The following is a 26,396-nucleotide window of genomic DNA, read 5'->3' as shown; positions in this document are numbered from 1 at the left end:
TCATGTGTTGTTGTGTGGTAACTGTGGGCAGGTCGACAGGTGTGTTTTGTGTTCTTGTACGCCATGTTCTACTACTTCATGTGTTGTTGTGTGGTAACTGTGGGCAGGTCGACAGGTGTGTTTTGTGTTCTTGTACGCCATGTTCTACTACTTCATGTGTTGTTGTGTGGTAACTGTGGGCAGGTCGACAGGTGTGTTTGTGTTCTTGTACGCCATGTTCTACTACTTCAAGCGCTCCAACATGTCTGGCACACTGCAGAGTTTGGAGTTCTTTGGGTACACGGCGCTGGCCTGCTATGTCTTCTTCCTGATGCTGGGCACTGTGTCCTTCTTTGCCTCCCTCAAGTTTGTCCGCTACATTTACGTCAATCTGAAGATGGACTGAGGCGGTGCCTCTCTGCCCCACTGCACTTCGGTCACTCTGCAAGGGAACTAAAACATTATCTCTGCTTCTCATTAATCTCATGGTGGACTGAACATGTTCTTGGGGTGTGTATCTTTCACTGTGATGTGTTAGAAGACAGGTTGTTGTTTTTTTGTTTGGGGGTTGTTATTTTGTTTGGTTTTTGTTTTTTTGTGTGTTTTGTTTTGGATTCCTTCTGCAGATGTCTTCTTACACTTTCTGTAGTGAGAAGAAATTTCAGTAATTTTGATTAGTGACATGCTTGTATGTGTCGATGAGTGTCTTTCAAGGATGTGTGTTTGTGTTTGAAATGGAATGTGAGCAGTTTCTGCCTTCTGAACTTTTGGGGTTTTTTCTTCATTCTGCTTTTGCTAATTCTGTGTAGTAGTATGTGTTTAGAATAAGACTGTGCCTTTGTATATGTTGTTATTTTTTTAATTACGAAGGAGGTTACTGGGAAAAATAATTTATCTGTGTTCAGATTTTTTGTTAAGAATTTTTCCATTGAGGTTCTAGTTTCAGTTACAGATACTATTGATTTCTTGGTGTGTTGTTGGTGGTGGTGTATTTCCATTGGTTCCATGTTTCATATTCCTTATTTAACAAAGGCTGTATGATGTAGATATGTCATAATGCTGGATTCTTGTGTGCTCTGTTCAGTGACATCTGGGTTTTTTTTATGATTCTGTATTTCTGTTCAGTGACTTCAGTTTTTTTTTGGGGGGGTGGGGGGGGGGGGATATGTATTTTTCTGGGGTCTGTGCCTGGTATGCCTAACACCAGGGGCTACGTTTCGTGACAGAAATAAGAGTTGAGGAGGGCAAAGATGTTTCCATCTGATTGTTATGATATTGTGCTTCGTTTTGAATATCACATGTTATTTATGATATACTTAGTATTGTGGTTGAATGACACAGAAAAAAGAAAGGTTAAAGAGAAAAAAATATCTCTTTGACATGCCTATGCACAATACTACTTTCCCCTCTTAATGTTTAATCCTTAAAGAATATGCATTCTATTTTGATTTTGTGTCGCATGTCATCTCATCCTAAACCCCTTCTTCAGGTACCCTTGTTTTCCTCATGTCACCAGTTTTGTGCAAGCTCCAGTCACAGGTCAATGTTTAATTAAGAAAATGTTGCTTATAGCCCAGCCCACTGTTTCAGGGCTGAATATGTGTCACTTCTGAAAACCAGCTGAGGAGAAACCAAAATAACTGGTGGATTAAGTTTTAGAATGTTAAATCTAAGGAGTTGTTGGTGAATGCAGGGAACACTGATGATGTGTTGTACATAGTGTTCTGTTTGATTTTGGATTGTCCATTCATGGTGATTTTTTGGCTCAAAATACAATACAGACTACTTTTGACATATTCAGTATGTAGTGTTACAAGGTTATAGTTTTGTGTGTGAATGTATGGTTGGTCATTAATTTAACAACTGTTCTCAGAAGTGATTTCAGACAGAGAAAAAAGATTTGTGAGTAATGTGTTTGTTCAGTGAATAGTGTGTGGATTTAAAATCAGTACAATAGGCACGATGTAAAAATGGTCATGGTTTGAAATTGAACAGGTTATTTTCAGTTCACAAACTTTAAATTCAAAATTGCTTTTCTTCTTCCCTCTTGTCTGCATCTACTCCTATCTAATTCATACCTGTAAAAACTGACTTCAATTTATCTTCATATTTTTACTTTAATGAGAATTTCTCATCTTACTGTTTGTACAACATTCACATACCATGATAAACAAACATATGTGTATATTTGTGTGAACTGCATACATAAACTTAATAGGGCCTGGATTATATAAGATTGTACGTTGTAACATTAAGAAAAGATACATTTCATGTCAGAGTACAGGTTACTTTAGCATGCCAACGGTGATAGGAATCACCAAACAGTACCTATCTCCAGCAGCGACAGCTGGCGACCAGCTTATGGCGTTTTAACCTTCGCTGGCTGTCGCTTTTGACTACATACGGAAGCTCATGTGGATCGTCCACGACCCATACCGCTGTCGCTTTTGACTACACACGGAAGCTCATGTGGGTTGTCCACAACCCATACCTTTTAGAGACAAAAACCTGTATATTCCTCCAAAGCTTGTGTGGGTCGTGCACGACCCATACTTTGTAAAGAGGCAAAAACCTGTATATTCCTCCAAAGCTTATAACAAAATATAGAAAAGGAAAACATATCGTAACAACTGATAACACACACATGCGCTCGCACACGCACACACAAACTCACACACACACACACACACAACTGATCACTCACACAAACGCATAACACCACCTGCCCATAAACCCTACTTATGCACACAGAGGTAGAGAGAGAGACTCAGACAGACAGACAGACAGTGATGACTCGTAGCATCCTATACACACACAATCAAAGATATTCAGTCACACAGGTACATGCTGTTAGAGAAAGAGTGAAAGGGGGTTATAGCTGAAGACAGGCGAAAAAGAGGGGCGGGGAGGGGGGTAGTGGGAGAGTAGTGGGGTGGTGAGGCTGTTGAAAGTAAAACTTCTTTATTTTCCGTCACTAATTGCAAATTAAACCTTCTGAAATAACTATTAAAAAGGTATGGGTCAAGCATGACCCACACAAGCTTTTGAGGGGTGACCACATTTTTTCCTCTTTAAAAAGCATGGGTCATACACGACCCACACAAGCGTCCGTTTGTAGTTAAAACGCCACCTTTAATTACTCATTAACTAATTAATGAATTTTTTAATTTTTTTGGCAAAGGTATGGCCGTTTATGTATAAGAAGCATTTCTGAAATTTCGTAGAAAAATATTAAGAATTGGCTGAGATATTTGCGTTTTTGTACCCTTCTGGGTCGTGTACAACCCACAATAGCCAGCGAAGGTTAATTTCACACCCGTATTATACACTTTCTGACAGCCTTGACCCCCAATTTGTCATGCACAGGTTTCAGACACTTGCTTTTCATCTGGTTGATTTGCCAGAGTTTTCTCAAGTTTTATGAAGGGGTTTTTTTTTCAGTAAATTTTGGATGCAAGTCAAGATGGCACATTCATAGTTTGAGGAGATTTTTAGAATTCTTCCTCAACAATGATTCTGTCGATTAATTTGAAGCTTTTTTTGCCAGAATATTTTAGACAAATGGATGACGATGGTGATGAATGTGGGGGTCTTGGACAGTTCGATAATGGTGACGAAAACTGCATACCAAATGGATACTTTCACAACTGGCCGGCTAACAGCTGCCGGTTGGGTTTTCGGAAATCGCAGGTGCAAGGATAATCCATGAAAGTTTATCAGATGCAGATTATGCTTTTTATCTTTTTACCATGGATATGGTTGATCTACTTGTCATAGAAGCAAATAGATAATAAAATATGTGGGGCAAGAGAAATGAAAATGCCTAAAGCCAGTTACAGAAAATAATCTGGCTGCAGAGGAAACAGAGTTTGGGGAGAAAAAAAGTGACATGCTAAAGGTTAATATATTGTTGGGTTATACAGAACCCCATTCCTTTTCCTGTTCACCTGAACACTTTCAGTGTGTTCATTTTTCAAACGATAGTTTTATTGGTGGAAGTGTGAATGTGTGAGTATAATTATTTTGATGATGAGAGTACATGGGTTTCATAACAATTGAGTTCCATTTTGTTATATTTTCAGTTTGAAACTACATCATTTCTGGTCTTTAACCCTGTTCATTGCCTATAAGATGTCAGCTGACATCCTGCACAAAGTGTTGCTATAGTGCCTGTAAGACGTCCACTGACGTCCTGCATCTATTTTGATTTTTTCTTTATTGGAGTTTGGTACAATGACAGACCCTGAATGATTAGTTAATTGTGTCTTGATTATAAACATACTATTTAAATGAGCATTTGTCAGGTGGAAGACCCCTTTCGTCTCAATGATTAGCTAACTGAACCAATTAGAGTGTGCATGTAAAGGAGCTTGTCTCATTCGGAAAAGGCGTCAGACACTTCATCAAGTGAAGACAGTGGTACCAGTGAGCAGATTAACACAACTTTGCAAGCTGTGATTTTGATTATGTATAACAATTAGAGATGTATCTGTCTTGTCTTATGATTCCTTCTAACTCAAAGGTGATGATGATAGTGATGAAACTGACAGAAACATTTGACACTTTCTTCAGTCCATCTGTCCGATCAGACATCATTTCTGAGTGAGTGATCATGACTGACAGTGAAGGCACATAACTTTCACGTAATTTGAGAAGAGGGGAGGAGAGAGAGAGGAGTGGTGTAAGACAATAGCTTGGAGGTCATACAGAATGCAGGGTAGGGGGGTATGGCCATGACCTGTCAGTAAACTGTCTTTTCACAGTGATCAACTGCCAGGAATGACAACAGCCAATAATCAGTGATTTTCTTGAAACCCCAGGTTGAGAGATGAGAGACAGGAATTGGCGTGTTTTTTACTTTTTCACTTTTCATGATCAGTTGACCGATTTCTGAAAAGAGGAGACAAACCAGATGCACAGCAGACACTTTGTTGGACCAGTTAAACCATGAGGAAGGGAATATCATCAAAGCACTCTCTCCTCTAAAGGGGGATGCTCTTAGTTGTAAGAAAAAATTGACGGCTTGCTTTCTGAGAACATGACTGACTTTTTATCTTGACCGAACCCATGTGTGTTGTTACTGACAGTTAATAAATTATATGACTACATGTGTTGTGATAGTCATCATAAACTTAAAAGGCATTCTATTTTATTTTACAGGTATAATCAGACAATAAGCATGCCATTTACGGAATTTTGTTTTTTGTTTGCCATTCTGTGGAGTTGAAAGTAGACATTTTAACTCACTCGGGATGGCAAGTTTTCTCCCTTGCTTTTCCAGTAAACATTTTAACTCACTCGGGATGGCAAGTTTTCTCCCTTGCTTTTCCCCACAGACGGTCCATTTGTAAAGGTTTTGAAAAAAAACAACAAAATACATAGTAAGAAAATGAAACTTTCACAAGTGGCTTATTACATGTTGGGCTATTACATAAAAAAAAAAATCAAATTTCTCATCTTATTTTTACAGTTTTGCCATCATGTAGAAAATAATGCCAATTTTTCACCCCGAATCACCATACCCATGCTTGCTTTCTGCACTTAATTCACTTTCTTCTTCATCATCACCCACCTCTTCGATGTCTGAACCTTCAGTTTGTAGCATTTCAAGTACTTTGGCAACACTAAAACGTTGCTGTCGCTGCCTTGTTCGCTCTACAACATTTTGAGAAGAACCCGCTTCAGACACCATTTGCTAATAGGCTGCTACACGAGCAGGCGACCGGTCAGTGACTTTGTCAGCGTGTGTGTGAGACAGGCTGGCCAATCATACCATTCAGTTGTGGAGTGACCCAGAATAGTGCACTCTGCTTGGCTAATCACAAAATCACGTGTACAGCACATGATGGATTTTTATTTTTGGAAAATGCTATTCCATTCTGTAGTCCGAATCCGAGTACATTTTATGTGGGAATGCTCGTGCGTTCCATCGTCTGGAGAGAGTTTATGTTCAGAAATCATTATCTTCACTTTGAAATGCCCAAATAATTAACTTGATTCAGAATGACTGGAAAAAAAACTTGGATTTAGAATCCACATTCATTTTCCTTCTCAAAACACTTACTTTAGCGTGGTATCTCCTATAGTTAGTTTGTTTTGTTTTTTAATCATTATCCCTGAATCCTCAGAATTCCCTGGCAAGGGGAGAGCACTATTCTTTTTTCTTTTTTAAACAAAATTCTCTGGCACTGAAGGGGTTAAATGGTTTGAAAGCTTGTGGCTTCAATTGGAATTAGCAGGTGTTTTCTCTTTTTTTTTTATGACTCCACTCAAAGTATGGGCAAAGGGGAAGAATGCCTGTATTTTTTTACATTGATGCCAACATGATCAAACTGAAGTTCTTTTTTTTTACTCCTTAATTCTGATTTGCACTGATGATGATGCATGTGGTGAAAGGTGTTGTGAACAGTGGGTTTTAGATAGAAGTATGTTCTTGTATGGATTCAGTTGTGTCTTTTCCTGGATTGTTGGGAGGTGTTGATATTCAGGTTTCAAACAGGAAATTTGGTGTCATATACTGTATCATGTCAAACTGATGCAAACTAGGCCTATCGGTTTGCTCTGCTTGGCCAAATTTCACGCGGCTAACGCTGAAAAGACGACCGGTCTGCTCTTGGCTGGGGGTCAACCTACAGGTGACCTCCACGGTCACAACGGCGTCCTTGTCAGGACCAACGGCTGCCGAGGTTCCCACCTACCCAGCCCTCGGTCCTATAGGGAGATGAGTGGGTGTTTGTCCCCTCACAGCATTCATGGGTCCCTCTTGCAAACAGGGATGCCCTCACTGAGAAGGTGTGGCACCAACCGTCCCAAGCATGGTTGGACCTACGGTCCACACACTCCCCACCCACTTGAGGCGTCAAGTACATAACAGCTGCGGCCATGGTCCCTGCTTGGGATCGTCCCAGCTCATCCCACTGGGCTGACCACAGCTCACAGGATGCCCCAGCGGGTACATCCACTTGGAATGGCACCCAGCAGGGGATGGACTGCAAACAAGAGTGGGAGCCCCAGTCTTCGGATGAGGACGAACAAGTGGATGAGTACTCTTCGCCCCCATCCCAGGGGGACAGATTGAGCCCACGCCTCCCTAGGGACCAGCCTGAACCAAACTCGGACTTAGCCGAGCTTGAACTGACCCTCCCCAATCGGGTCACGCATGCCGAATCAGCCCCTTAGGCTACCTTGTTACCCTTCACCCTCCTTAGGCCATGTGACTCGTAACTCCAGAACCACCAGACAACTCAGAGTGCCAGAAATGGTGCAGGAATGGCTTAATAAGCCAGTCCGCACTGTCAGGGGTGCTGCTTCCATCCCTCCTCCAAGCAGGGAGTCCCTCTCTGTCCCAGGTGCTTTTTCCCCGGGCAAGTTCCTTAAAGATTCCTCCAAGGGCGGGGTGTGGTCCTCGTACACACAGGACCACCCTGCCTACAGGGAAGCGGAGCCCTTTGAGCAGGACAGGATGTTGGTCTCACAGCACACCACCTTCCCCACTTCGGCTATTCTATCTTTTAAAACGTTAGCAGAGTGGGATGGATTGGCCCGCCGCTGCCTTCTCAAGGTTTCCACGGCTTATACCTTCTTCGACGCATTCCTCCACAGGGACAGTGAGCTGTGGGAACAGCGTCCGGTTATTCAGGACACGGGGTTTCCTTCCTCTGTCCCGCTGGGCCTCTTCACTGACCAGAGGTTAAACACTTTTGGCAGTAGGGTAGCATCTGGTTTCACGGCAGCTGCAGACACAGCTACCAGCCTTCTCTTCAGTACTGTACTAGCTTGGCGTGATGCCGTTCTCTGCCTCTCTAACATTCCAGTAGAGGAGAGGGCTGCCCTGCGGTCCATCCCAGCACAGCAGCATTCCCTCTTTGGCCAGTATGCGCCCCATTTTGTCAGCCACAGGGCAGAGACAAAAGGGAGGTGGCCTCATATTTAGCCCACACCTCCCAGGGGTGCCAGGGTTCTACGCCATTGAAGAGACCGGCCACCAGGGCCCCTCCATATACCACGCCACCTAAGTCGAAGCGGTGTGCGCAGAATCAGCAGCAGACGAATAAACCACCTCATGTCCGTCCAAGCCGACTGGCCATGCCCAAGGCCAGAAGGCAGCACCCCCAATGACTGGGCCCCGATTCAGCACCGCCAGTCGTTCAGCCCCTCCAAGTAGGAAACTTGTCCCGGCATGCACATCAGTGGCGTGCTCTGGGACTGAACGACTGGATTGTGTCGGTGCTAGAGTCGGGGTACATGCTGGCTTGGGTGGAGGACTGCCCCCCTCTAAGATCCACTCCTCCTTATGTGCCCAGCTCGATGGAGCAGAAGAGCATCTTAGAGACAGAGATATCGCACCTACTCCTCATAGAGGCGATACCTCAACTTTCGGACCCAGGCCCCGGTTTTTACAGCCAGTTGTTCATGATTCCAAAGGTCTCGGGAGGGTGGAGACCAGTCTTGGACTTGTCCCCCCTCAACAAATTCCTCCCCAAAACCAAATTCAAGATGGACACACAGGCACAGATTCGGGAGACCATTCAACAGGGCGATTGGGCTACCTCTATCGATCTGAAATATGCTTATTTTCATATCCTCATCTGTCCGGCGTCCTGTCGGTACCTGAGGTTCATGTGGAGGGACAAGGTGTTCCAGTTCTCGGCCCTCCCATTTGGTCTGTCCCTTGCCCCTTTCCTGTTTACCAAGGTGTTGCGGGAATTGGTGTCCATCATCCGGTCGGAATCCATTAGTCTCTGTGTGTACCTGGACGACTGGCTTATCCTGGCACAGTCGCAGGCCCTGTGCCAGAGTCATACGGCCAGACTTCTAGACCTTTGCTCCTGACTGGGCTTCCTCACAAACCAGGAGAAATGCGATCTGTCCCCAAGTCAGTCCTTTGACTTCTTAGGGATGAGATTCGACACACGGTCCATAATAGTCTCTCCGACGCCAGACCATCTGGCAGGCCTCCTCAGCCAGTTGAGCCATTCCTCCCAAGCAACAGCGCGGACACTTTCTTCCCTCCTGGGCATGATGGGGTCCATGGCACCTCTCATTCCCCTGGGCAGGCTTTTCAAGCGCCCTCTTCAGAGGGCACTGAGGCTACGGTGGTCCCAGAGCACTCAACCATGGGATACCCAGATATGTCTGGGCGAGTGGTTCCTCAAGGTGACATCAGAGTGACTAACTAACCCTCTTTGGACACAGGGGGTGCCCATAGCCCCACCTACTCTTCAGGTGGCACTCTTCACAAACGCCTCCTCCCTGGGCTGGGGAGCCCACATGGACTCACTCCATGCAGCAGGGACTTGGTCCCCGGAGGAGCGCCTATGCCACATTAATGTTCTGGAACTAGAGGCAGTTTGCAGGGCTCTCTTGCACTTCATGTGGGAGGCCACTGGCAAGACCATCCAATTGTTCACAGACAATACGAAGGTCGCATGTTACGTGAACAAAGTTGGGGGGGGGGGGGGGGGGAGCGCACTCGGCAGACCTCTCCCTGCGGACCGAGGCTCTCCTCCATTGGTGCCACAGCAAGGGCATTGCACTTTCAGTGAGACACATAGCAGGAAAAGCCAACATCTTGGCAGATGCTCTCAGCAGGTCCAAGAGTGTCATCCACACAGAGTGGACCCTGGACAAGGACACCCTTCAGGGGGTGTGGGAATGGTGGTTTCGGCCGATGGTGGACCTTTTTGCCACAAAGTTCAACAAGAGACTTCCGCTGGAAGAAATGGTTGCAGTGGTTTTCGGCTCAGGACGTTCCCCCTACTAACCCTACAAGCATGCAGCTGGCCAACTTTCTGGCTCACTGCTCTTCGGTTCTCAACCTGTCTGCTAGTTCTGTGTGAGGGTACAGGTCTGCCATCTGTACCACAATCAAACAGCTAGGTGGTCCCACCTTTGAAGTGGATTTCCTGCTCAGAGAGGTGGCTAGGGGCACCTCTCTGAAGGAAGCTAGAAACCCCAGAAGAGTGCCCCTCTGGGACTTGTTCCAGGTGCTGGATTTCATTCGAAAACAACCCTTCGAGCCATTGGGGACTATTCCTTTCGACTTACTCACCCTCAAGACCACTTTCCTTCTGTGGCTAGCCACAGGCCGTAGTAGAAGCGAGATTCATGGTCTTAGTGGGATGCCACGAGATCTGGCCTTCCACAGAGATGGTTCCATCACTCTTTGTTTCCTTCCAGAGTGCTTGGCTAAGAACCAAGACCCGGAGGTCCCTTCCCCCTCTCTGAGGGTCAGACCTTTGTCTGATATTCTTGCCCAAGATGATGAGGATAGGCATCTCTGCCCTGTTCGGTGTCTCATATACTATTTGGATAGGTCTCGCCATAGGCGTTTTTCTCAGAGGTGTCTTCTCATCTCCCTCAATGACAATTGCGAGAAAGACATCGCTGCAGGCACCATTTTCCGCTGGGTTTCCCAAGTCATTCATAGAGCCTACTCTCATTCTCACAGGGATATCAGCTGTCTTAATCCCAGAGCTCATGAAGTGCGGGCCATAGCTACTTCGGCTGCTTTCCAGCACTCAGTGCCACTGCAGCATGTCTTGGAGGCAGCCTTCTGGCGGTCTGAGAATCCCTTCATCACCTTCTACCTCAGGGATTTCTGTATGACCAGGGCTGACGGTTCCAAGGGGATTTCCTTTGTCGCGGCTAACACTGCCGTCTCGGTTACAAGGGCTCCCCATACAAACCAGTAGGCGTTGCTCTCTTCCATTTGCTTTAAATTCTGCATCAGTTTGACATGGTACAGTATATGACACCAAAAGGAGGAGTTTGTATTATACTCTATGTTTGGTGATACATATCGTAAAGTTCAGTCTATAAGCCGTGACTTTTCACTCCACCTTCAACCTCTGCGGCTTATACAATGATGCGGTTTATTTGAGGATTTTAACAGTCCCGGGAGTGTCACGTTCTCGTCTATTCTTAGCTGCCCTTCAACTCACCAAAATCATGATTTCTGTCCATGAAGTTTTGGATGAGCTTCAGGATAGTGTGCTAATTGTTCACGTTTTATAATTCAAATCCGCAAACATTAAAGCCTTCAGATCAGTATTAAGTTCTACTCTGCTCAAGCGTACACCCTCATCATGCCGAAAATGTGACGTTATGCCTATGATGCAGCCTTCAAATTGAAGGCAATCGACCTAGCAGATGACAGTGCAAGCGACGAACCAGCAGCGACCTCCACCTTCATGTTTATGAAGTGAAAGCGAGGCTGAAGTCAGTGACAAGATGGCGGAGGAAGCTGTGCTGGTTCTCTTCAACTCGGACACTGAAGATGAAGATTTCAGTGGATACAGTGAACAGGATGACGTTGAATAAATGTGACTATCCCTAAATTATGGATCTTATTTTCGTTGTGTTTATTTTATTTTTTGTGTGTGTGGCACTAGCAGTATTTTCGCTTGCTTTTCTTTCTGTTGTCCCTGCTTGTGTTTATTTCATAACCTACAGTATTGACAGCTTTTCTGTAGTATCAGTATGTGTTCCGGTACTGGAAATAAGTGCGGCTTATAAGCCAGTGCGGCTTATGTATGTATAAAGTTCAATTTTTTCCAAAAGTTAGTGGGTGTGGCTTATATACCGGTGCGCTCAATAGACCGAACTTTACGGTATACTTACCATGTCAAACTCAAATGCCCACCCGCCCGTCCGCCCCCGCATCTCTGCCGTGGTTCTCATGGGGCATTTTTCTCAATGGCCAGCACTTAGCTTTTAGAGGCGTTGGATTGGCTAAGAGCAGACCAGGCAAGACGGGTCGTCTTTTCACTGTTAGCCGCGCAAAATTTGGCCAGGCAGAGCAAACCGATTGGCCTAGTTTGCATCAGTTTGACATGGTAAGTATATGTATCACCAAACATGGAGTATAATACAAACTCCTCCTACAAATAAAATTTCAGGCAGTAAAAAATACAAAAAAAAAAGGGTGGCACTGTCATTGCAGCAATGCGCTTTTCCTGGGGAGAGCAGCCCAAATTTCACAGAGAGAAATCTGTTGTGACAAAAAATAGTAATAACAAATACAAATATTGAGTAATCAACAGGTCTGAAAGAAGTGACTGCAATCTTATGCATCTTTTTGTTCAGATTTGAATATTGTTTTGTTTGGTTTTTCTTCATCCTCCATGCATTTTCAAAAGGTAAAATGTGTCACGTTGTGTCAGCATGTCTTAAGTACAGATAATAAACCATCTGGGTCACTGAAAGCACCTTTATCAGTTTATGGCCTTTATTTTGGAGACATTCTGCCATGCAGTGGTTTGAGCACAAAAACAATAACAATGGTCTTAGTAACTGGGGACCATTATGTAAGTGGGAGTCTTGAGAGCTTTTCCTCTTTGTTATCAACAATTGACTGATTATAAGAATGATTAAATAATAATAATAATAAAACCTGGCTGATGAAACATTTGGGACTGAAGTAACGGTGGTTGTTTTTTTGTTGTGTTTTACTTGCTTGTGAAACCAGGATTTTTGTGTGTCTGTGTGTCCGTGGTAAACTTTAACATTGCCATTTTCTCTGGAAATACTTTGCCTGCCAATACCAAATTTAACTTAAACATAGTATGAAAAAAAATCTTCACAGTCATACCAATAACAGGTTGTAAGTCTCCAGAATTAAACTGTTTTTTTTTCCGAATCATTAATAGTTTATTTCGTTGAGGTTTGTTCTGAAGTCCGAAAATTCTAAAAACTGCTTCCCGCTGAGTTAGGCCTACTAGCCGGTAGGTTGTATTCGAAAACATGACCTCGTTTTTCTTGTTCACAATTAAAAGGAAAGAAATACAAATTCTGGACAGAACACATACAGTAATACTAATTTAGTAATTACACTATCGACATGTTTACTGCATATGAATATTCTAAAGTGGACACTGAATTAACTGGAATGAACATAAAAGAAAAACTGAATCGATCATTTCTTTCAGCTTGCTGTAGGCCTCAACTGGTTCGTGTAGATCTTGAGATTTGCCATGTGTTGCTTTGTGCTTGATGGGATAGCAAAGCCTCTTATACGGCCTAAATAAAAGAATAATCGAGATATAATAAAACACACACAAAAAATTATTTAAATGGCATTATTACGTCCACTACAATCACATCTATTTATCGCACGAAGAAAATGTCAACATTGCTTTTAGTATTAAATTTAGTCAAATGACGTCAGGTGCACAACAGCAGTGGGGATTAGTCTGCTTGCATTGGAACATAACGTGCATGGTTCAAACCCCGCTCATATACCTTTTCTTTTTTTCTCCCAAACTTATTTTATATATCATATTTAATACAGAGCATTTTTCAACAATTTTTTTAATCTTTTTTTTTCTCATGATTCCTTGACTGGATAAAGCGCGAAGCACATGTGAGTCTTGAAGGCTTTGCCTCTTGTTTTTTTTAATGATCATGTCCAAGTCATAGATATTGTGAAAGCAGGATTCTCCTATTGACACCCCCTTCCACCCTCGCCACCTTTCTGCATTTCAATTATTCCCTCCGACTCCCATCTTGAATACCCCGTCAAGTTTTCAAATGTTATTGCTGGCTGAAGTTGAGCCCCTGAGATAAATCACTGTTGTGGTGTTCTGCATCACTGGCTGACATTCATTGCTTCGTAAGGTAAAAATTTGTTCAGCTCTTATATAATTTTGTCGTCTTTGAGACATACGCATCCTTTTATCCATTCATGTGTGTCCACTTTAAGTAGTGTGTACATTTCTGTATGAACTATTTGGAACTCTGTATATAGTTTGTGTAAGAAAGATTTGTATGAGAGCACTAATTTTGACTTTGTGGTGACAGGAAAAGTGTTCATGATGTGTACAGTAATATTGTGGATACTTTGTAACATACAATTAATATGGTTATGTGCACATTTGTAAAGCATTTAATGCTTTGTTGGGGTTTCATGCCAATAAAGAGAAGTAAAAAAAAAAAATATATATATATATATATAAGTGGTTTGTTTGCAACTGATAAGGTGTGAAATATGGAAGCACTTTCTCATTTTGTTTTTCAGCTCTCCACCTTCCTTCCACAGTCAGTCATATTAAAAAGGAATTGAATATTGCTTGCAGATGGCATTACAGCCAAGTGTCAGATGTCTGCCCGTGATGCCCATGATTAGAATCTAGACAATGTGAGGAAAGAAAGAGCAACATTGTCAAGACATAGCAGCATTTTCCTCACTTGAAGATTAGAAAAAGAAAAGAAAAACAAACAAACAAACAACAACAATGTTTTACATGATTTAGATCATCAAAATATGTTGGCCAAGTACAACACAATTGATCATGAAAGTTGTAAGGGTAGTACACAAAGAAACTGACAGGGAGACTCAGAGAGTGGTTGCTAAAGGGACAAGTGACATTAAGAGAAGACTAAGGCAGATGTGAGAAATTGTGGTTTGATTCTTGGTCTAACCTTTGCCCTGTCTGTATTATCACAGTTCAGGAATGTGGATTTTCATATCTTGTACCCAGTTGTCAGTGTACTGCATGTACGCTCAAAGCCCTGTATTTACATAAATCGTTAACCAGTAGAGTGCCTATAAGATGTCAGCTGATGTCCTACAGAAAGTATTGCCATAGTGGCTATAAGACATCCACTGACGTCCTGCATATGTTCTGATTTTTCCTTCATTGGAGTTTGGTTCAATTCACATAAAACAGACTCTGAACACTTAGTTTGATGTGTCTGGATTATAAAAATACTATTTAAATGAACATTCATCAGGTAGAAGACCCCTTTCTACTGGATGATAATTTGCTAACTGACCACGTGATACGCGCGTGGAAAAGGGGGTTGCATCATGTGCAAAAAAAATGCATTGAAAACTGTGTCCAGTAAAGCAGTCACAGTCAGCAGATTTACACAATTCTGAAAGCTCTGCTTGTGATCATGGACAGATTTCACGATGGAGAAGGATCTCTCTTGTCTGATGATTGGTTTGAAAACGAAGGTGATTGACAATGACAGTGATGAAAGTGACAGACCCATTTGATGGAAATCCAGTCCATCTATCCAATCAGACAGCTTTTTTTAACAAGTGGCTATGACTAACAGAATATGAGCAGTGAGCGTTGGAAGAAGGGGAGGAGAGGGAGGGGAGTGATGTAAGACGATAGGTCAAATGTCAGCCAGAGTTCATGAAGGGGGCGTGGCTTTTACGGAATGAGTGTGCTCACACTTCAATGCAGACTGTGGGATCGACAGCCACCAATGCTCCATGATTTTCCCGAAACACAGGGTGAAACTTGCACAGGACGTGAAACACGTGCTTTTTGTTTTTCACCCTTTTTTTTTTTTTGCTGAATCAGCTGGTTGACTTGTTTGAAGAGGTGGCAAGCTGGATGCACAGCAGACACTTTAATCGGCCCACATGCAACTTGAAAGGAGTGAATGTCATCAAAGAACTTCACCCTCTCACTCCCGAATGCTCTTAGCTGTCAAAAAGCTTTCCAGCTCAGTTTCTGAGACCGTGATTGACTTTTTACGTTGACTTTACCCACCATTGTTGTTGTTGGGACAGTGATTTACTTACATGTCTGCACGAGCTGTGATTTGTTTTTATAAAATTATAGCCTGTTTTAATTTCTTCTACAGGTATAATCTGACAATAGGCATGCTATTTCTAGCTGTATTTTGTTTCTTTTCTTTATGGATGTTATTATGTAGAGGTGGAAATAGACTTTTTTGTTGCACAAAAATCATTATCTTGATATTACATGCCTGAACAGTTACCTACAAGCAACCTAATTGGGTAAAAGAACCCAGAAGCAGAATCTACATTCATTTTTCTTCACAAAAACGTTTACTTTCTTTCTGTATCACCCATAACTTTTGCGCTAGAATTTTTTGTGATTGATTACCCCCAACTCCTCAAAATTCCCTGGCAAGGGGAGAGCACTTTTTTTCTTTTTCTTTTTTTTTTTATTACAAAATTCTCTGGCACTGAACTGGTTAAAAGTCCAAGAATGCCCTACATTAACAAATTCTACCTTTGAAGAAAGTGTACTATGTAAATTTAAAATCGCAAATGATGAGAGAGTTTTAATCGGATGTATGTACAAAAGTCCACATTTATCAGAACAAAACATAGAAAGCTTATTCGAACTCTGAAAGTCCAAAGAAATAACAGAATTTGACAAAGACTGTATTATGGGAGATTTTAATTATCCAGTGGGATGGTACTTGGACAGGCACTTCAGACAATAAATTCATTGAATGTTTACATAATGCATTCCTAATACAAAAGGTGTCAAAACCAACAAGAACTAAATTACTTAACTGGACAAAAAATTTCTTGTCAGGAAGGACATAGGTAGTTAAAATTTGAGAAAAGAAGTCAACTAATGCAAATTTTGTTAGTGGCATACCACAAGGTAGCATACTTGGCCCTGTGCTTTTATCAATATACATAAATGACCTCCCTGAATGTATAGAAAGCACATACAAAATATTTGCAGATGATGCTAAACTTTTTGGGATTGGACATGATGATACTACACTACAAAAGGGCATATAAGTTGTATAAGTTACAGGAATGGTCTGATAGATGGAATAGGAAATTTTCTATCTAAAATTACGTTTAAATAACATACTTACCGTGACCCAACTAGTGCAGACTCCGGCAGGGGTCTGACATTCCTGTCCTGTGCAAACTACTATCCGCCTATGCGGAGAAAATGAAACTACGGCCGATAACCTCCCAGAAGTAGGTAACCTCCCCTTTGTCCTGCTGGCCGTCTTTTGACGGCAATATGCCATCACCAGCGCAGCGAGCAGGGAGAACAGGAAGTGGGGAGGACGGGAGGGTCTTAAATTTGGTTCACGGTAAGTATGTTATTTAAACGTAATTTTAGATAGAAAATTTCCTTTTAATTACACATACTTAACCGTGACCCAACTATGCAGAATAGTGCGACAAGGTGGAGGGCTCGCCTGTTCTACTGTCTGTGTGCTGTGATGGCCTGTTGTGCAACTACCACAGAAGCGACGCCTCTTGAGCCATCATCCCACAGGCGTGCGACGTCTCTCTGGTAGAAGTCGATGAGCCATCATCCCTAATCCCCCCCCACTTCTTTGTCGTTGCCAAAAAATGACAGCACTGGTATGTTGCCTATGCATAGAATGGCAGACATTTGACAACAAAAGACTATGTCCCTGGTGTCTCTGGGACAGGGTTGTGTAATTGCCCAGGTAGGTACCATCACGAAGGGGCATACGGAAGGCTTGGTGGCTTCTCTACCTGAGTGTGGCATGTTGGAGCAACCTGCAGAAAGTTGTCGGCAGTCAATGGCTGGGTTGGATCAGGCTGTGGAAGTGCATTTCATGTGCCCACAGGTCACTGAATCTCATTCTGTGGTGGAAATCCAAATGGAAGAGGGTTTCCATGGGGAAAATTTTTGCTGAAGGTTCTTTAGTGAGAAAGGGGACCGGATCCATGACAGGCCTCTGGCTGTGTGTGGTGCGCACTGAGTCTGGGATGGAGCGGGGCAGGGCAGGGAGGTAAGTGGCTCAAGATGTGTTGTACTGGCTATTGACATCAAAGCACTGATCTGACATGCGTTTTCAGTATGGCCAACTGTAAAGTGAAAGCTGTATTATCAGTGGTTTCTTAATTGCAAAGGGAAATCATTTGCAGCTTAGTCTTTCATGAACGACTATGTCTCTCAGACTAGAAGTCAAATTGCACTGGGACTTAGTGCTGTAGCCTTGGGCCTAAGTAGCCCTTGGGATCCGTCCCAATGATGAGTCCTAAGGCCCTCTTGATCGAGGGACCGGGGATGCAACTTGGGCAAAACACTCTCTACTATAAATTGTATAATCGAATTCCAGCCCGAATAGCTGTTCTGATGGTGACTGTCGTACACGACTGATTATCATATACTGTTTCTAGGAGGACACCAATCAGCATGGGCAAATCAGGAAACAGTTGCTGTGTGCTTGAGGGACGAAGGTGTCAACCATGCAGGTTATGTTGCATTGTAAGGAAGCCGGAAAGAGTTGATGGGGTCTTCTGGTGCAACCGTGTGTCTGAAAGACATGGTGCGTGCTTCCAAAGTGACAACAAAGTCATCCTCTGACAGGCCCTTGACTGAAGGCTGGGGCTCCATGATGGGATAGCCTGCCTAGGCTAGAAACACCTGGAAGTGTCTCATTGGAAAGACAGTGCTTGAGAAGGAATGCCCGTCTGTAACCACAGCAGTGGTTGTGTGTTGAGGCTGAAGGGATCGGGCAGGGAAGACCAAGTGCAGAAAGTGCTTTCAAACGCCAATTGTTTGAGACATTGATGCTGGATCTGTGTTCAAGCAAGGTGATGAGGCGAACTGATGTGCTTGAATGCGGCATCTGCCGTGCTGGTATGAGTGGGCAGAAAGGTACACCCCTGTGGCTAATGGACGGTTCGTTGTGCTTTGTGAGACGCGTCCGTCCTCGTCAGTATGCCTTTCTCCCAAATGTAGAGGAAAACAATTATGACCCAGGCCTTCTGCTACTAGAGAGGAGTGGAAGAGATGGGCTAAGGGTGATTGTCTCCTGCCCAGTGGGCGGTTTTTGGGTCTGCTAAAACTTGGAAGGCAAAGATAGACACCCCTTCATGGGAAGGCTGGCTAGGATGTAGGGCCCGTGTGGAGCTGTTGTCACAACCACAGTGGTGCAAACCAAGGGTTGTTGTAGGCAAGGGGGGGAAGAAGGGGTGCCTTACAAACTTGGAAGGAATGAAGGGCATGTGTGTCCCGAGTGGCACCTCTAAGTTGGACTGCCTCATCCCTCCTTGAACCAGGTTAGGGCATCTCTAGCCCTGTGGGTGATTGTTGTAGGCAAATGAGTTGGGTTGCCTTGTCCATCCTTGCACCAAGAGAGGGCATTCTTAGCCCTGTGGGTGGGAAGGGGGTGTGTGTGGGTCCCTAAGGACCAGCCACTACTGAAATGTGAAGGAGCATACATTCAGGCGTGAATGAGGCAGGTTTTTTTGTGTGTTTTTTTTGTTTTTGTTTTTGTGAGTGCAGTCGTCCTCCGAAAGCAAGGTAGGGATGAATTTATGAAAATGAATACATATATGTGCAAAGGGTTTATAAACTTCCATCAACTCAAGTGATGATGTCAGAAATATGCCAGTGACAAGAGATCAAGACACAAGAAATAAGCGGCTGTATAAGCATACGTCTAGCGTGCACAGATATACCCAAGTAAATGGGTAAGTGTGCATAATCATCAATGGAAAGGAATCTGTGTATGCACCTATATATGAGATGTACGTACACATGAATAAAGTGCCAGTACGTAGAGGCAGAGAGTTCTGGGCATTGTGAACAGAAGGCCGCAAATGCAAGTGTGCCTTTTTTGCTATGTAGGAAATCTCAATGAATAGATGTCAATGAATAGAGATAGAAATATAATTGTACATGTTAATATGAAAGTCGTCTGAACGTATCCCATAAGTGCACACACGTGTATGCCGAGGGATAACTACACATCTATAAGTGAAAGCAGAAATGTGTATAAATGTAGCAAGATATCTCATAGATATATATGTATATGTGTGCGTGTATATATATATATATATATATATACTTTTTTTTTTCTTTTTTTTTGGTGTGTGTGTGTGTGTGTATATATATATATATATATATATATATATATATATTTCGTGATTGTTGATTGTGATAATAAATCAAAAGGATAGAAGGGGAAATATTGTGATTTATTTCCTGTGGCCAATAGCCTGAGAAACAGCAAGAAAAGTGCAGTTGTATGCAAAGATGTGTAAAGTCCATGACTGGGCATGAGGACCCAATGAGAAACCGAAAGAAAACATCGTTTGTGGACAGTACGGGGGGCAGGAGTGACGTGCCGTGTCAGCGAAAGTAACTACAGCTTCAACCGCCTAGGTTACAAATGTGCAGTTGCCTCCCTTGGCGCCGATAATCGTCGAAAAGGATGGTGTCTTTACAGCACATATCCCCTGGTGCGTCGTGTCCTCGCTGTAGAGGGAGGAGTGTCATGCTGTGTGTGAGAGTCCGTGGTTCGATGCCACCGTAACCGACACAGGTGAAAACGGCTGCAAGGGGAATAATTATAATGTCCCTTAGTGCCATGGGCATCCCAACCCGAATCGGTCGCCATTGGACGCGAGACGGTCGGGGCATGTGGCATGACGGCGCCGTAATCCAGTGTTATGGGCATCGTGGACGAGGGGGTGACAAGTCCGTCGGCTTGCCGTGGGATGTGCATCCCCCTGTAGCTGAACGGCGGTCCAATCTCGCGAATAGCTCCTGCAAGAGGACCGACGTTCAGCTGTTGTGTGTTGATGGATAAAGGGGTAGACAAGATCGGCCCGAACACTGCTGAGAGGCAGGATCGAGTTATTAAGAGGCACTCCAACGTGGAAGTGCCAATATTAGTCTGGGTAACAGCAGAGTTAGGCAATGGGGCAGAAGAATCCAGCACTGCCGAAGTTCCAATGGGGCGTGCACGTACCTGCTCTGTGGGTGAGGGGCGGTGCAGGCACAAGGTGTGGCACCAGGAGGCAGAGTGGTGCATAATTGCTGCAGCAAGTTAGCGATGAGTTGCTGATTGTTTGGTTGAGCAGCTTGCTGAGATGCCATTAGTGGATGGGAAACAGCAGCACTCAGTGGTGTGGCAGATGGGGTCATCACCGCATAGCTTGGTGGGACCGTGCACGCACTCGCACTGAAGGTGAGGACCAGTGCCGGTGCAAGGTAAATAACTGCGGCGGTCACCAGCAAGGGTGCCGAAGCAGGGGTTGCCTCCCTTGGATCGGGTGATCCGGACAAGGAGGGGAGGTGCACGCGTATGGGCAAGCGTGTCTCCTAGTGGTCCACCTTCCTCCCTACACCAGGGGAGGGCATCCCTACGTGCCTCGGTCACCATTGGATCTGAGACGGTCAAGGCATGCCGCGTGGGGGGTCGCGTGATCCGATGTCACGGCCGCCACCACGGACGCATCGCACATAGGGCCCAGTCTAACGTGCGGATCCAAAACAAGCTGCCTTTTTTTTTTCTTTTTTTTTTTTGTTGGTGTTGTTTCCCCAAAGGGATTGTGGCACATTCCATTGGTGCAACTGTGGGTATGGGTAAAGAGGTAGAGGAGATCGACTCATACACTGCCGACTGGCAGGGCCGAGAAAACGCGGATCGCGTCGAGTGCGTTTGCGGATCGATAAAAATGACATTAAAGGCAACACTGACTTGAGTGTGTGGCAACAAACCTCTAGAAGTCACCAGAGGAGGTGTAGGAGGTGGTGGAGGTCTGGAGTCAACCAGAGGGAGCGGAGGAAGTGGAGGAGGCGGCAGGTTGGCGTTGTTGAGAGGGCCAGGAGTAGAGGGCCCAGAGTGTCAGTGAATCGACTGCGATCGCGCCTTAATTTTAGCATGATTCCCCAATCGAGCTACATAATTATGTGACCTGGTTGGAGACATAATTTGACAACAAACAAGAACGCCAGAGAATCGACAGACAGGCAGAAAATACGAAAAAAACTTAGCCGTATGAAGAGCACAGGAACAGGAGTCATGATGGCTGCCGGAAAAAGAGGGCGCTAGCCAGCGGGACAAAGGGGAGGTTACCTACTTCCGGGAGGTTATCGGCCGTAGTTTCGTTTTCTCCGCATAGGCGGATAGTAGTTTGCACAGGACAGGAATGTCAGACCCCTGTCGGAGTCTGCACTAGTTGGGTCATGGTTAAGTATGTGTAATTAAACTATATTTTAACATATTAAAGTGTGCAGTAATGCACATGGGAAATAAAAATCCAGAAAACAAATACCATATGAAAATAGAAAACACCACACAGGATACTGAGAAAGACCATAACTGGCATAACTTTAAATATTAAATTAACAATTGACATGCATATACAGAATATAATGAATAAAGCCAACCAGATGATAGGAGTAATTAAGAGAACATTTACCTGTTCAGATAAAGATATATTTCTTAAACTGTATAAAGCATTGGTTAGATAACAAGTAGAATATGGTAATATTGTATGTGTGGCACACATACCTCAAGAGACAATCTGTAGCTATGGAAAGGGTACAAAGAAGAGCAAATGAGTTATTAAAAGAATGCAGATATATAAGCAACCAAAACAGAGACTTGCTTACTTAAATCTGCATTCACTCAAGGGTAGAAGGCTAAAGGAGACTTCATAGAATCCTCAGTACAAAATATTAAATTGCTACAACAAAGTCAATGTAAATAATAATTTTAGGAAGTGAGATTACGAGAGTACAAGAAATTCAATGATGAAAATTTGTAAGGAGCACTGTAACACCAACCAATGGAAAACATCATTAGCAAATTGAACTGCACAAATACTGAATGCCCTACCTAACTACACTTGCAAAGAATACTTATGCGTTCTAAAATCTCCTTGACTTGAACATCAATCTAAAAGAAAGAAAAAATACTTTAACGAATGAATTACAGTAAATGAAAACGCATGAGCATCCCACAAATAAAAAAAAGGAGACAGATACTGAAGGGGGCATGAAAAAGGCCGTGAGGCTAAGAAAGACAACCTGCCAGTTGCGACACATCTGCCACTACTTATTGTTGTATTTTGTTCATATCTTCCACACTCCCGAATGGAAAGAGAATGTTGAAATCGTGCCTCTGTGTGTATGTGCGTTCGCGCGCACACGCGCTTTGTGTGTGTGCGTGTGTGTGCGCGTGTGCTTGACTCAATCGTATATTTACACTCGTGCTTGACTGACAGTGACAGGGTGACCCGCGTTTCTCTTCATACTGAACACACTGATCACATAACATTCTAACTTAAACACTGATCACGTTCTGTCTTCTGACCAAGTTCGATTCGAAACAGATCAGTGGAAGGAATGTGCAGTTTCTTCGAAACAAAGTTGCAGCACATAGACAGCAGCACCGTCCCTATCAGAGAGTTGCGGTCTACGTCATACATTCTGGATTCCTCGACAGGCATTGTTGGGCTGCTGTGCTGCCTCCGTCTTCTGCTCGCATCGCAAACGTCATTGAGCGCAATCAATGATCACGTGACTTGTTCACCGGGGCGACCGAGCTTGTTTGGAGCATGGCCCCCAGAGCGAACGGTGTGTAGCCAGTGCTCCATTCGTTAGCATTGCAAAAGAGCCAGGATCATTTCGTTGGACCAGACAGTAATATAGCAGTCGTGAAAAAATACAGCTGTGGGCGGAGGCACAAGCGGACTATCACTATGAGCCACATACATCAGGGGTGAGTATAAGAGAACTGGACACACTGGGTGACTCGGTGGAAAACACATTCGTCCAGTGATCGAATTTTAATGGTTTGATAATGGTGGCAGCCTTTCCCACCTTTTTATGGCCTGAAACATAATTCCTGATGGTTGCCCGCAACATAATTCCAGATGGTTTTCTTTTACACTGACCAGGGATTTTTGTTTCTTGAATATATATTGTTGGCTATCAGATTTAGATTTTTATTTTTGTTTGTTTTGCTGAAGTAAAAATATTTTGACAAATACACATGAACTTGAGGGAAATAAGAAAAAGCCCTGGAGTTCAGTTATACTCATCCCATAAAATCACACAAAATAACTTGTTATAGCATGGTGCTGATATCTTGCATATTTTACAATCAAAAGAGTTTCGAGAAGCTTCACTATAGAATATGGCAGTAGACTGATCATGGAAAAGGTACAAGGATATGCAACAAAATGAATGAGGAAAGGTATGACTTGTACTATACAGTTGAGTAAAGGTAGCATGTTCTTCTGTCCTTTAAGTCTTTATTTACTAAATCAAGTGAACGCATTGCATGGATATCAATGGTTATTTAACATCAAAATTTTCTTTAATACTATTTTTTGTGCGTTTGTATATTTCATGCTTTTTTTAATTTCATTTTAAAATCTTATCATTATTGCATTCCTGTACCTTATTCAAGCCACATGTATTGTTCAGTGTGCTTATACTAGCTACAGGATAAGTGCATTATGAATGCACATTATCATTATTATCATTAAAACAAGAGATTTTGTTAGGAAAATGTTAACTAGATAATTAAGAAGTAAAACCCTTGCAAATGGTTAATTTTAGTAAAATCACGCAATATATTGCTGACTCCTTTATCACACTAAGTTTGTCATCTCTCAGATCAGACCATAGAATTTGATGATTCAAAAATTTGAAAACTGGCGCCCATGATTTAAAAAGAAAAGAAAAGAAAAGCCACTTGAAAGTGTAATCATGCAATGCTTTCCAGCAGCAAGATCTACGAATACTACAAGGAATATTGAAATAGCATGATTAAAGTATCATTTAACAGGCATTGTGGGTAAAGACATTCATTAATAGAAAAAGAAAGAAACAATGATAAAACCTGGGTCCATTTTGCAAGTGCTGAATACTTGCATTCCATTTCTTATGTTTCCTTAGTTCTTGATGAAGGATGGTGAGCTGTGCAATGTGTTACAGTTGTTATAGTGTGTCAGGCACCAATGGTGGAGGTTTTGCAGCACACACTGCTTACTGATAGACCCCTCCTACCCCCATACCCCCTCCTCTCCTTCCTTCCCCCTTCTCTTCTTACCAATACACTAAATGAACTCCTTCCTCTGACAGGCTGTAAACCCCCCCCCCCCCCCCCCCCCCCCCCCGCCAACCCCCCCACCCCCCTTTTCTACTATCTCTCCCTTCCCCCATCCCCTTTACCCTTGGCCACAGAGTGCAGAGATAGCAAGACCAGATTTTATGGGTGTTGATATTTCATAGTATGGCACCCCATTTATCCTAAGCCCCACCCCCCCTCCTTTTCACCCCCCTTCCCCCACAGGCCCCCCTCCATGGCATCTATCCCTGCCTACACCCCCTCTCCCTCCTCACCCCCTCTAGCACTGAGTCCAGAGGAAGCAAGTTATTGCAGAATATAAATACTAATTAATCTCTTTTTTCTTTCCAAAGTATGTTTTGTTTACCTGTCAGAATGGACTTTTGAGCATATTACTAAGGGACAGTTCTTTTGTTGTTTATTTTATGTATTCTGCTTGTACACTTGACATTAGTTTGTCACATCCTCTGAAATGCTGGAATGTGCGCAAGAGTGTGTGTGTTTGGTTATGGACAACCATGTGTGTGTCTGTGTTTGTGTGATGTATTTGTCCATGTGTATGTGAGTGTGTGTGTCTGTGTGTGTCTGTGTGTGTGATGTATTTGTCCATGTGTCTATGTGTGCATGAGATAGACATACACACACACAGGAAGAGAGAGAGACAGAGAGATGCTTAATTTATTTTGTACTTGTGTCTTATGTTATCCCAGAGAAACAATTAATGAAACGTGGAGTAAACTTAAAACTATATTAAACATTGACTTAAATCTCTGTGTGTGTGTGTGTGTGTGTGTGTGTGTGTGTGTGTGTTTGTCTGTGTGTGTGTGTGTGTGTTTTCATGTTGTTGGTGGCTGAGTGTATTTTGTTTTAGTATAATGTTGTCAAGTATGTAACTCGATATATGGTTTTGTGAGGGTTCACTTTTTTTCCCACAGGCCATTGGCTACTTACAACAGCTTGACAGACAACCATCTTTCAGGCTACTTTTCAAATGGCCGCATGCGACGACACCTGCGCAAGGCAGGACTTGTGAGTGTGTACTCCCAATATTTATTGCTTTTACAGACTTGAATCAGTCAGAATGGTAATAGGCTAATGTGCTTGAAGATTATTTCACCTTCAGAAGTCAAATGAAATAACATATATATGTTTTGTGTGAAGTATGCTTTTTGTACTGTCATGCATACATTTGTGTATGGTGTATGTGTGTGTGTGTTTTTTTGTGTGTTTTTTGTTTGTTGTTGTTGTTTTTGTGCATATGTGTTTATGTGCAGAAGCATGCATGCATGTGCCTTTGTGTTTTTGTGTGTGATGTGTGAGTGTGTGTATTTCTTGTGTGTATGTGTGCATACACATGGGCATATATGTGTGTGTGTGTGTGTGAGTGTGCGTGTGTGAGATAGAGAGAGAGAGAGTGCTGTTTGTGAGCATGCAATCTGTGACCTTTTTTTTCTGTTTTAATATGTCATTCTGTTTCCTTGTTTGAGCACATATTTTCATCTTTCTCAAAGTGTTTTTGAAGGAGAAACATTATTACATAGTTATAATGATGTTTTCTGATGTGCAGGTATCCAAACAGGGTGAGATCATATCAGAGGCAACCTATAGACTGAATGTGAGCCGTAAAGAGCATAAGAAACAAGTGAAGGATATGCTTGCACAGGCTATCGTTCACAAAACTCTTGATCTGGAACGCACACGTCAAGCAGAAATAAAAAAGAAGTTGGAAGAAATCTCTAAAATTCAACTTGTACAGAGAGTTCGGGTAAGGATTTTATTCTTCCTGATTATTTTAGCAAATAATATTTTTTAGGATTTGT

General features: G+C 43.1%; 2 protein-coding genes across 4 annotated transcripts in view; both read left to right on the top strand.

Moving 5' to 3' along the window:
- The window catches only part of LOC143291189 (transmembrane 9 superfamily member 1-like), a 145,078-nt gene extending 131,163 nt beyond the window's left edge, over nucleotides 1–13,915 (top strand). Inside the window, exon 15 of the mRNA XM_076600916.1 lies at nucleotides 184–13,915. Within this exon, the coding sequence (XP_076457031.1) occupies nucleotides 184–385 (202 nt within the window). The 3' untranslated portion in view covers nucleotides 386–13,915. The remainder of the gene's footprint in view (nucleotides 1–183) is intronic.
- Nucleotides 13,916–23,023: 9,108 nt separating this feature from the next.
- Nucleotides 23,024–26,396, top strand: part of LOC143291186 (glutamate-rich protein 3-like) — a 56,644-nt gene continuing 53,271 nt past the window's right edge. The window contains exons 1-3 of one of the 3 annotated variants that reach the window (XM_076600913.1): nucleotides 23,024–23,220; nucleotides 25,512–25,605; nucleotides 26,144–26,341. In XM_076600913.1, the coding sequence (XP_076457028.1) occupies nucleotides 23,201–23,220; nucleotides 25,512–25,605; nucleotides 26,144–26,341 (312 nt within the window). In that variant the 5' untranslated portion in view covers nucleotides 23,024–23,200. The remainder of the gene's footprint in view (nucleotides 23,221–25,511; nucleotides 25,606–26,143; nucleotides 26,342–26,396) is intronic. The other 2 variants (XM_076600911.1, XM_076600914.1) reach the window with 2 other exon arrangements.

Source organism: Babylonia areolata, chromosome 16 (assembly GCF_041734735.1).
Source record: "Babylonia areolata isolate BAREFJ2019XMU chromosome 16, ASM4173473v1, whole genome shotgun sequence".
In the NCBI taxonomy this organism is placed as follows: domain Eukaryota; kingdom Metazoa; phylum Mollusca; class Gastropoda; order Neogastropoda; family Buccinidae; genus Babylonia; species Babylonia areolata.
This window is presented reverse-complemented; position numbering and strand designations above follow the sequence as displayed.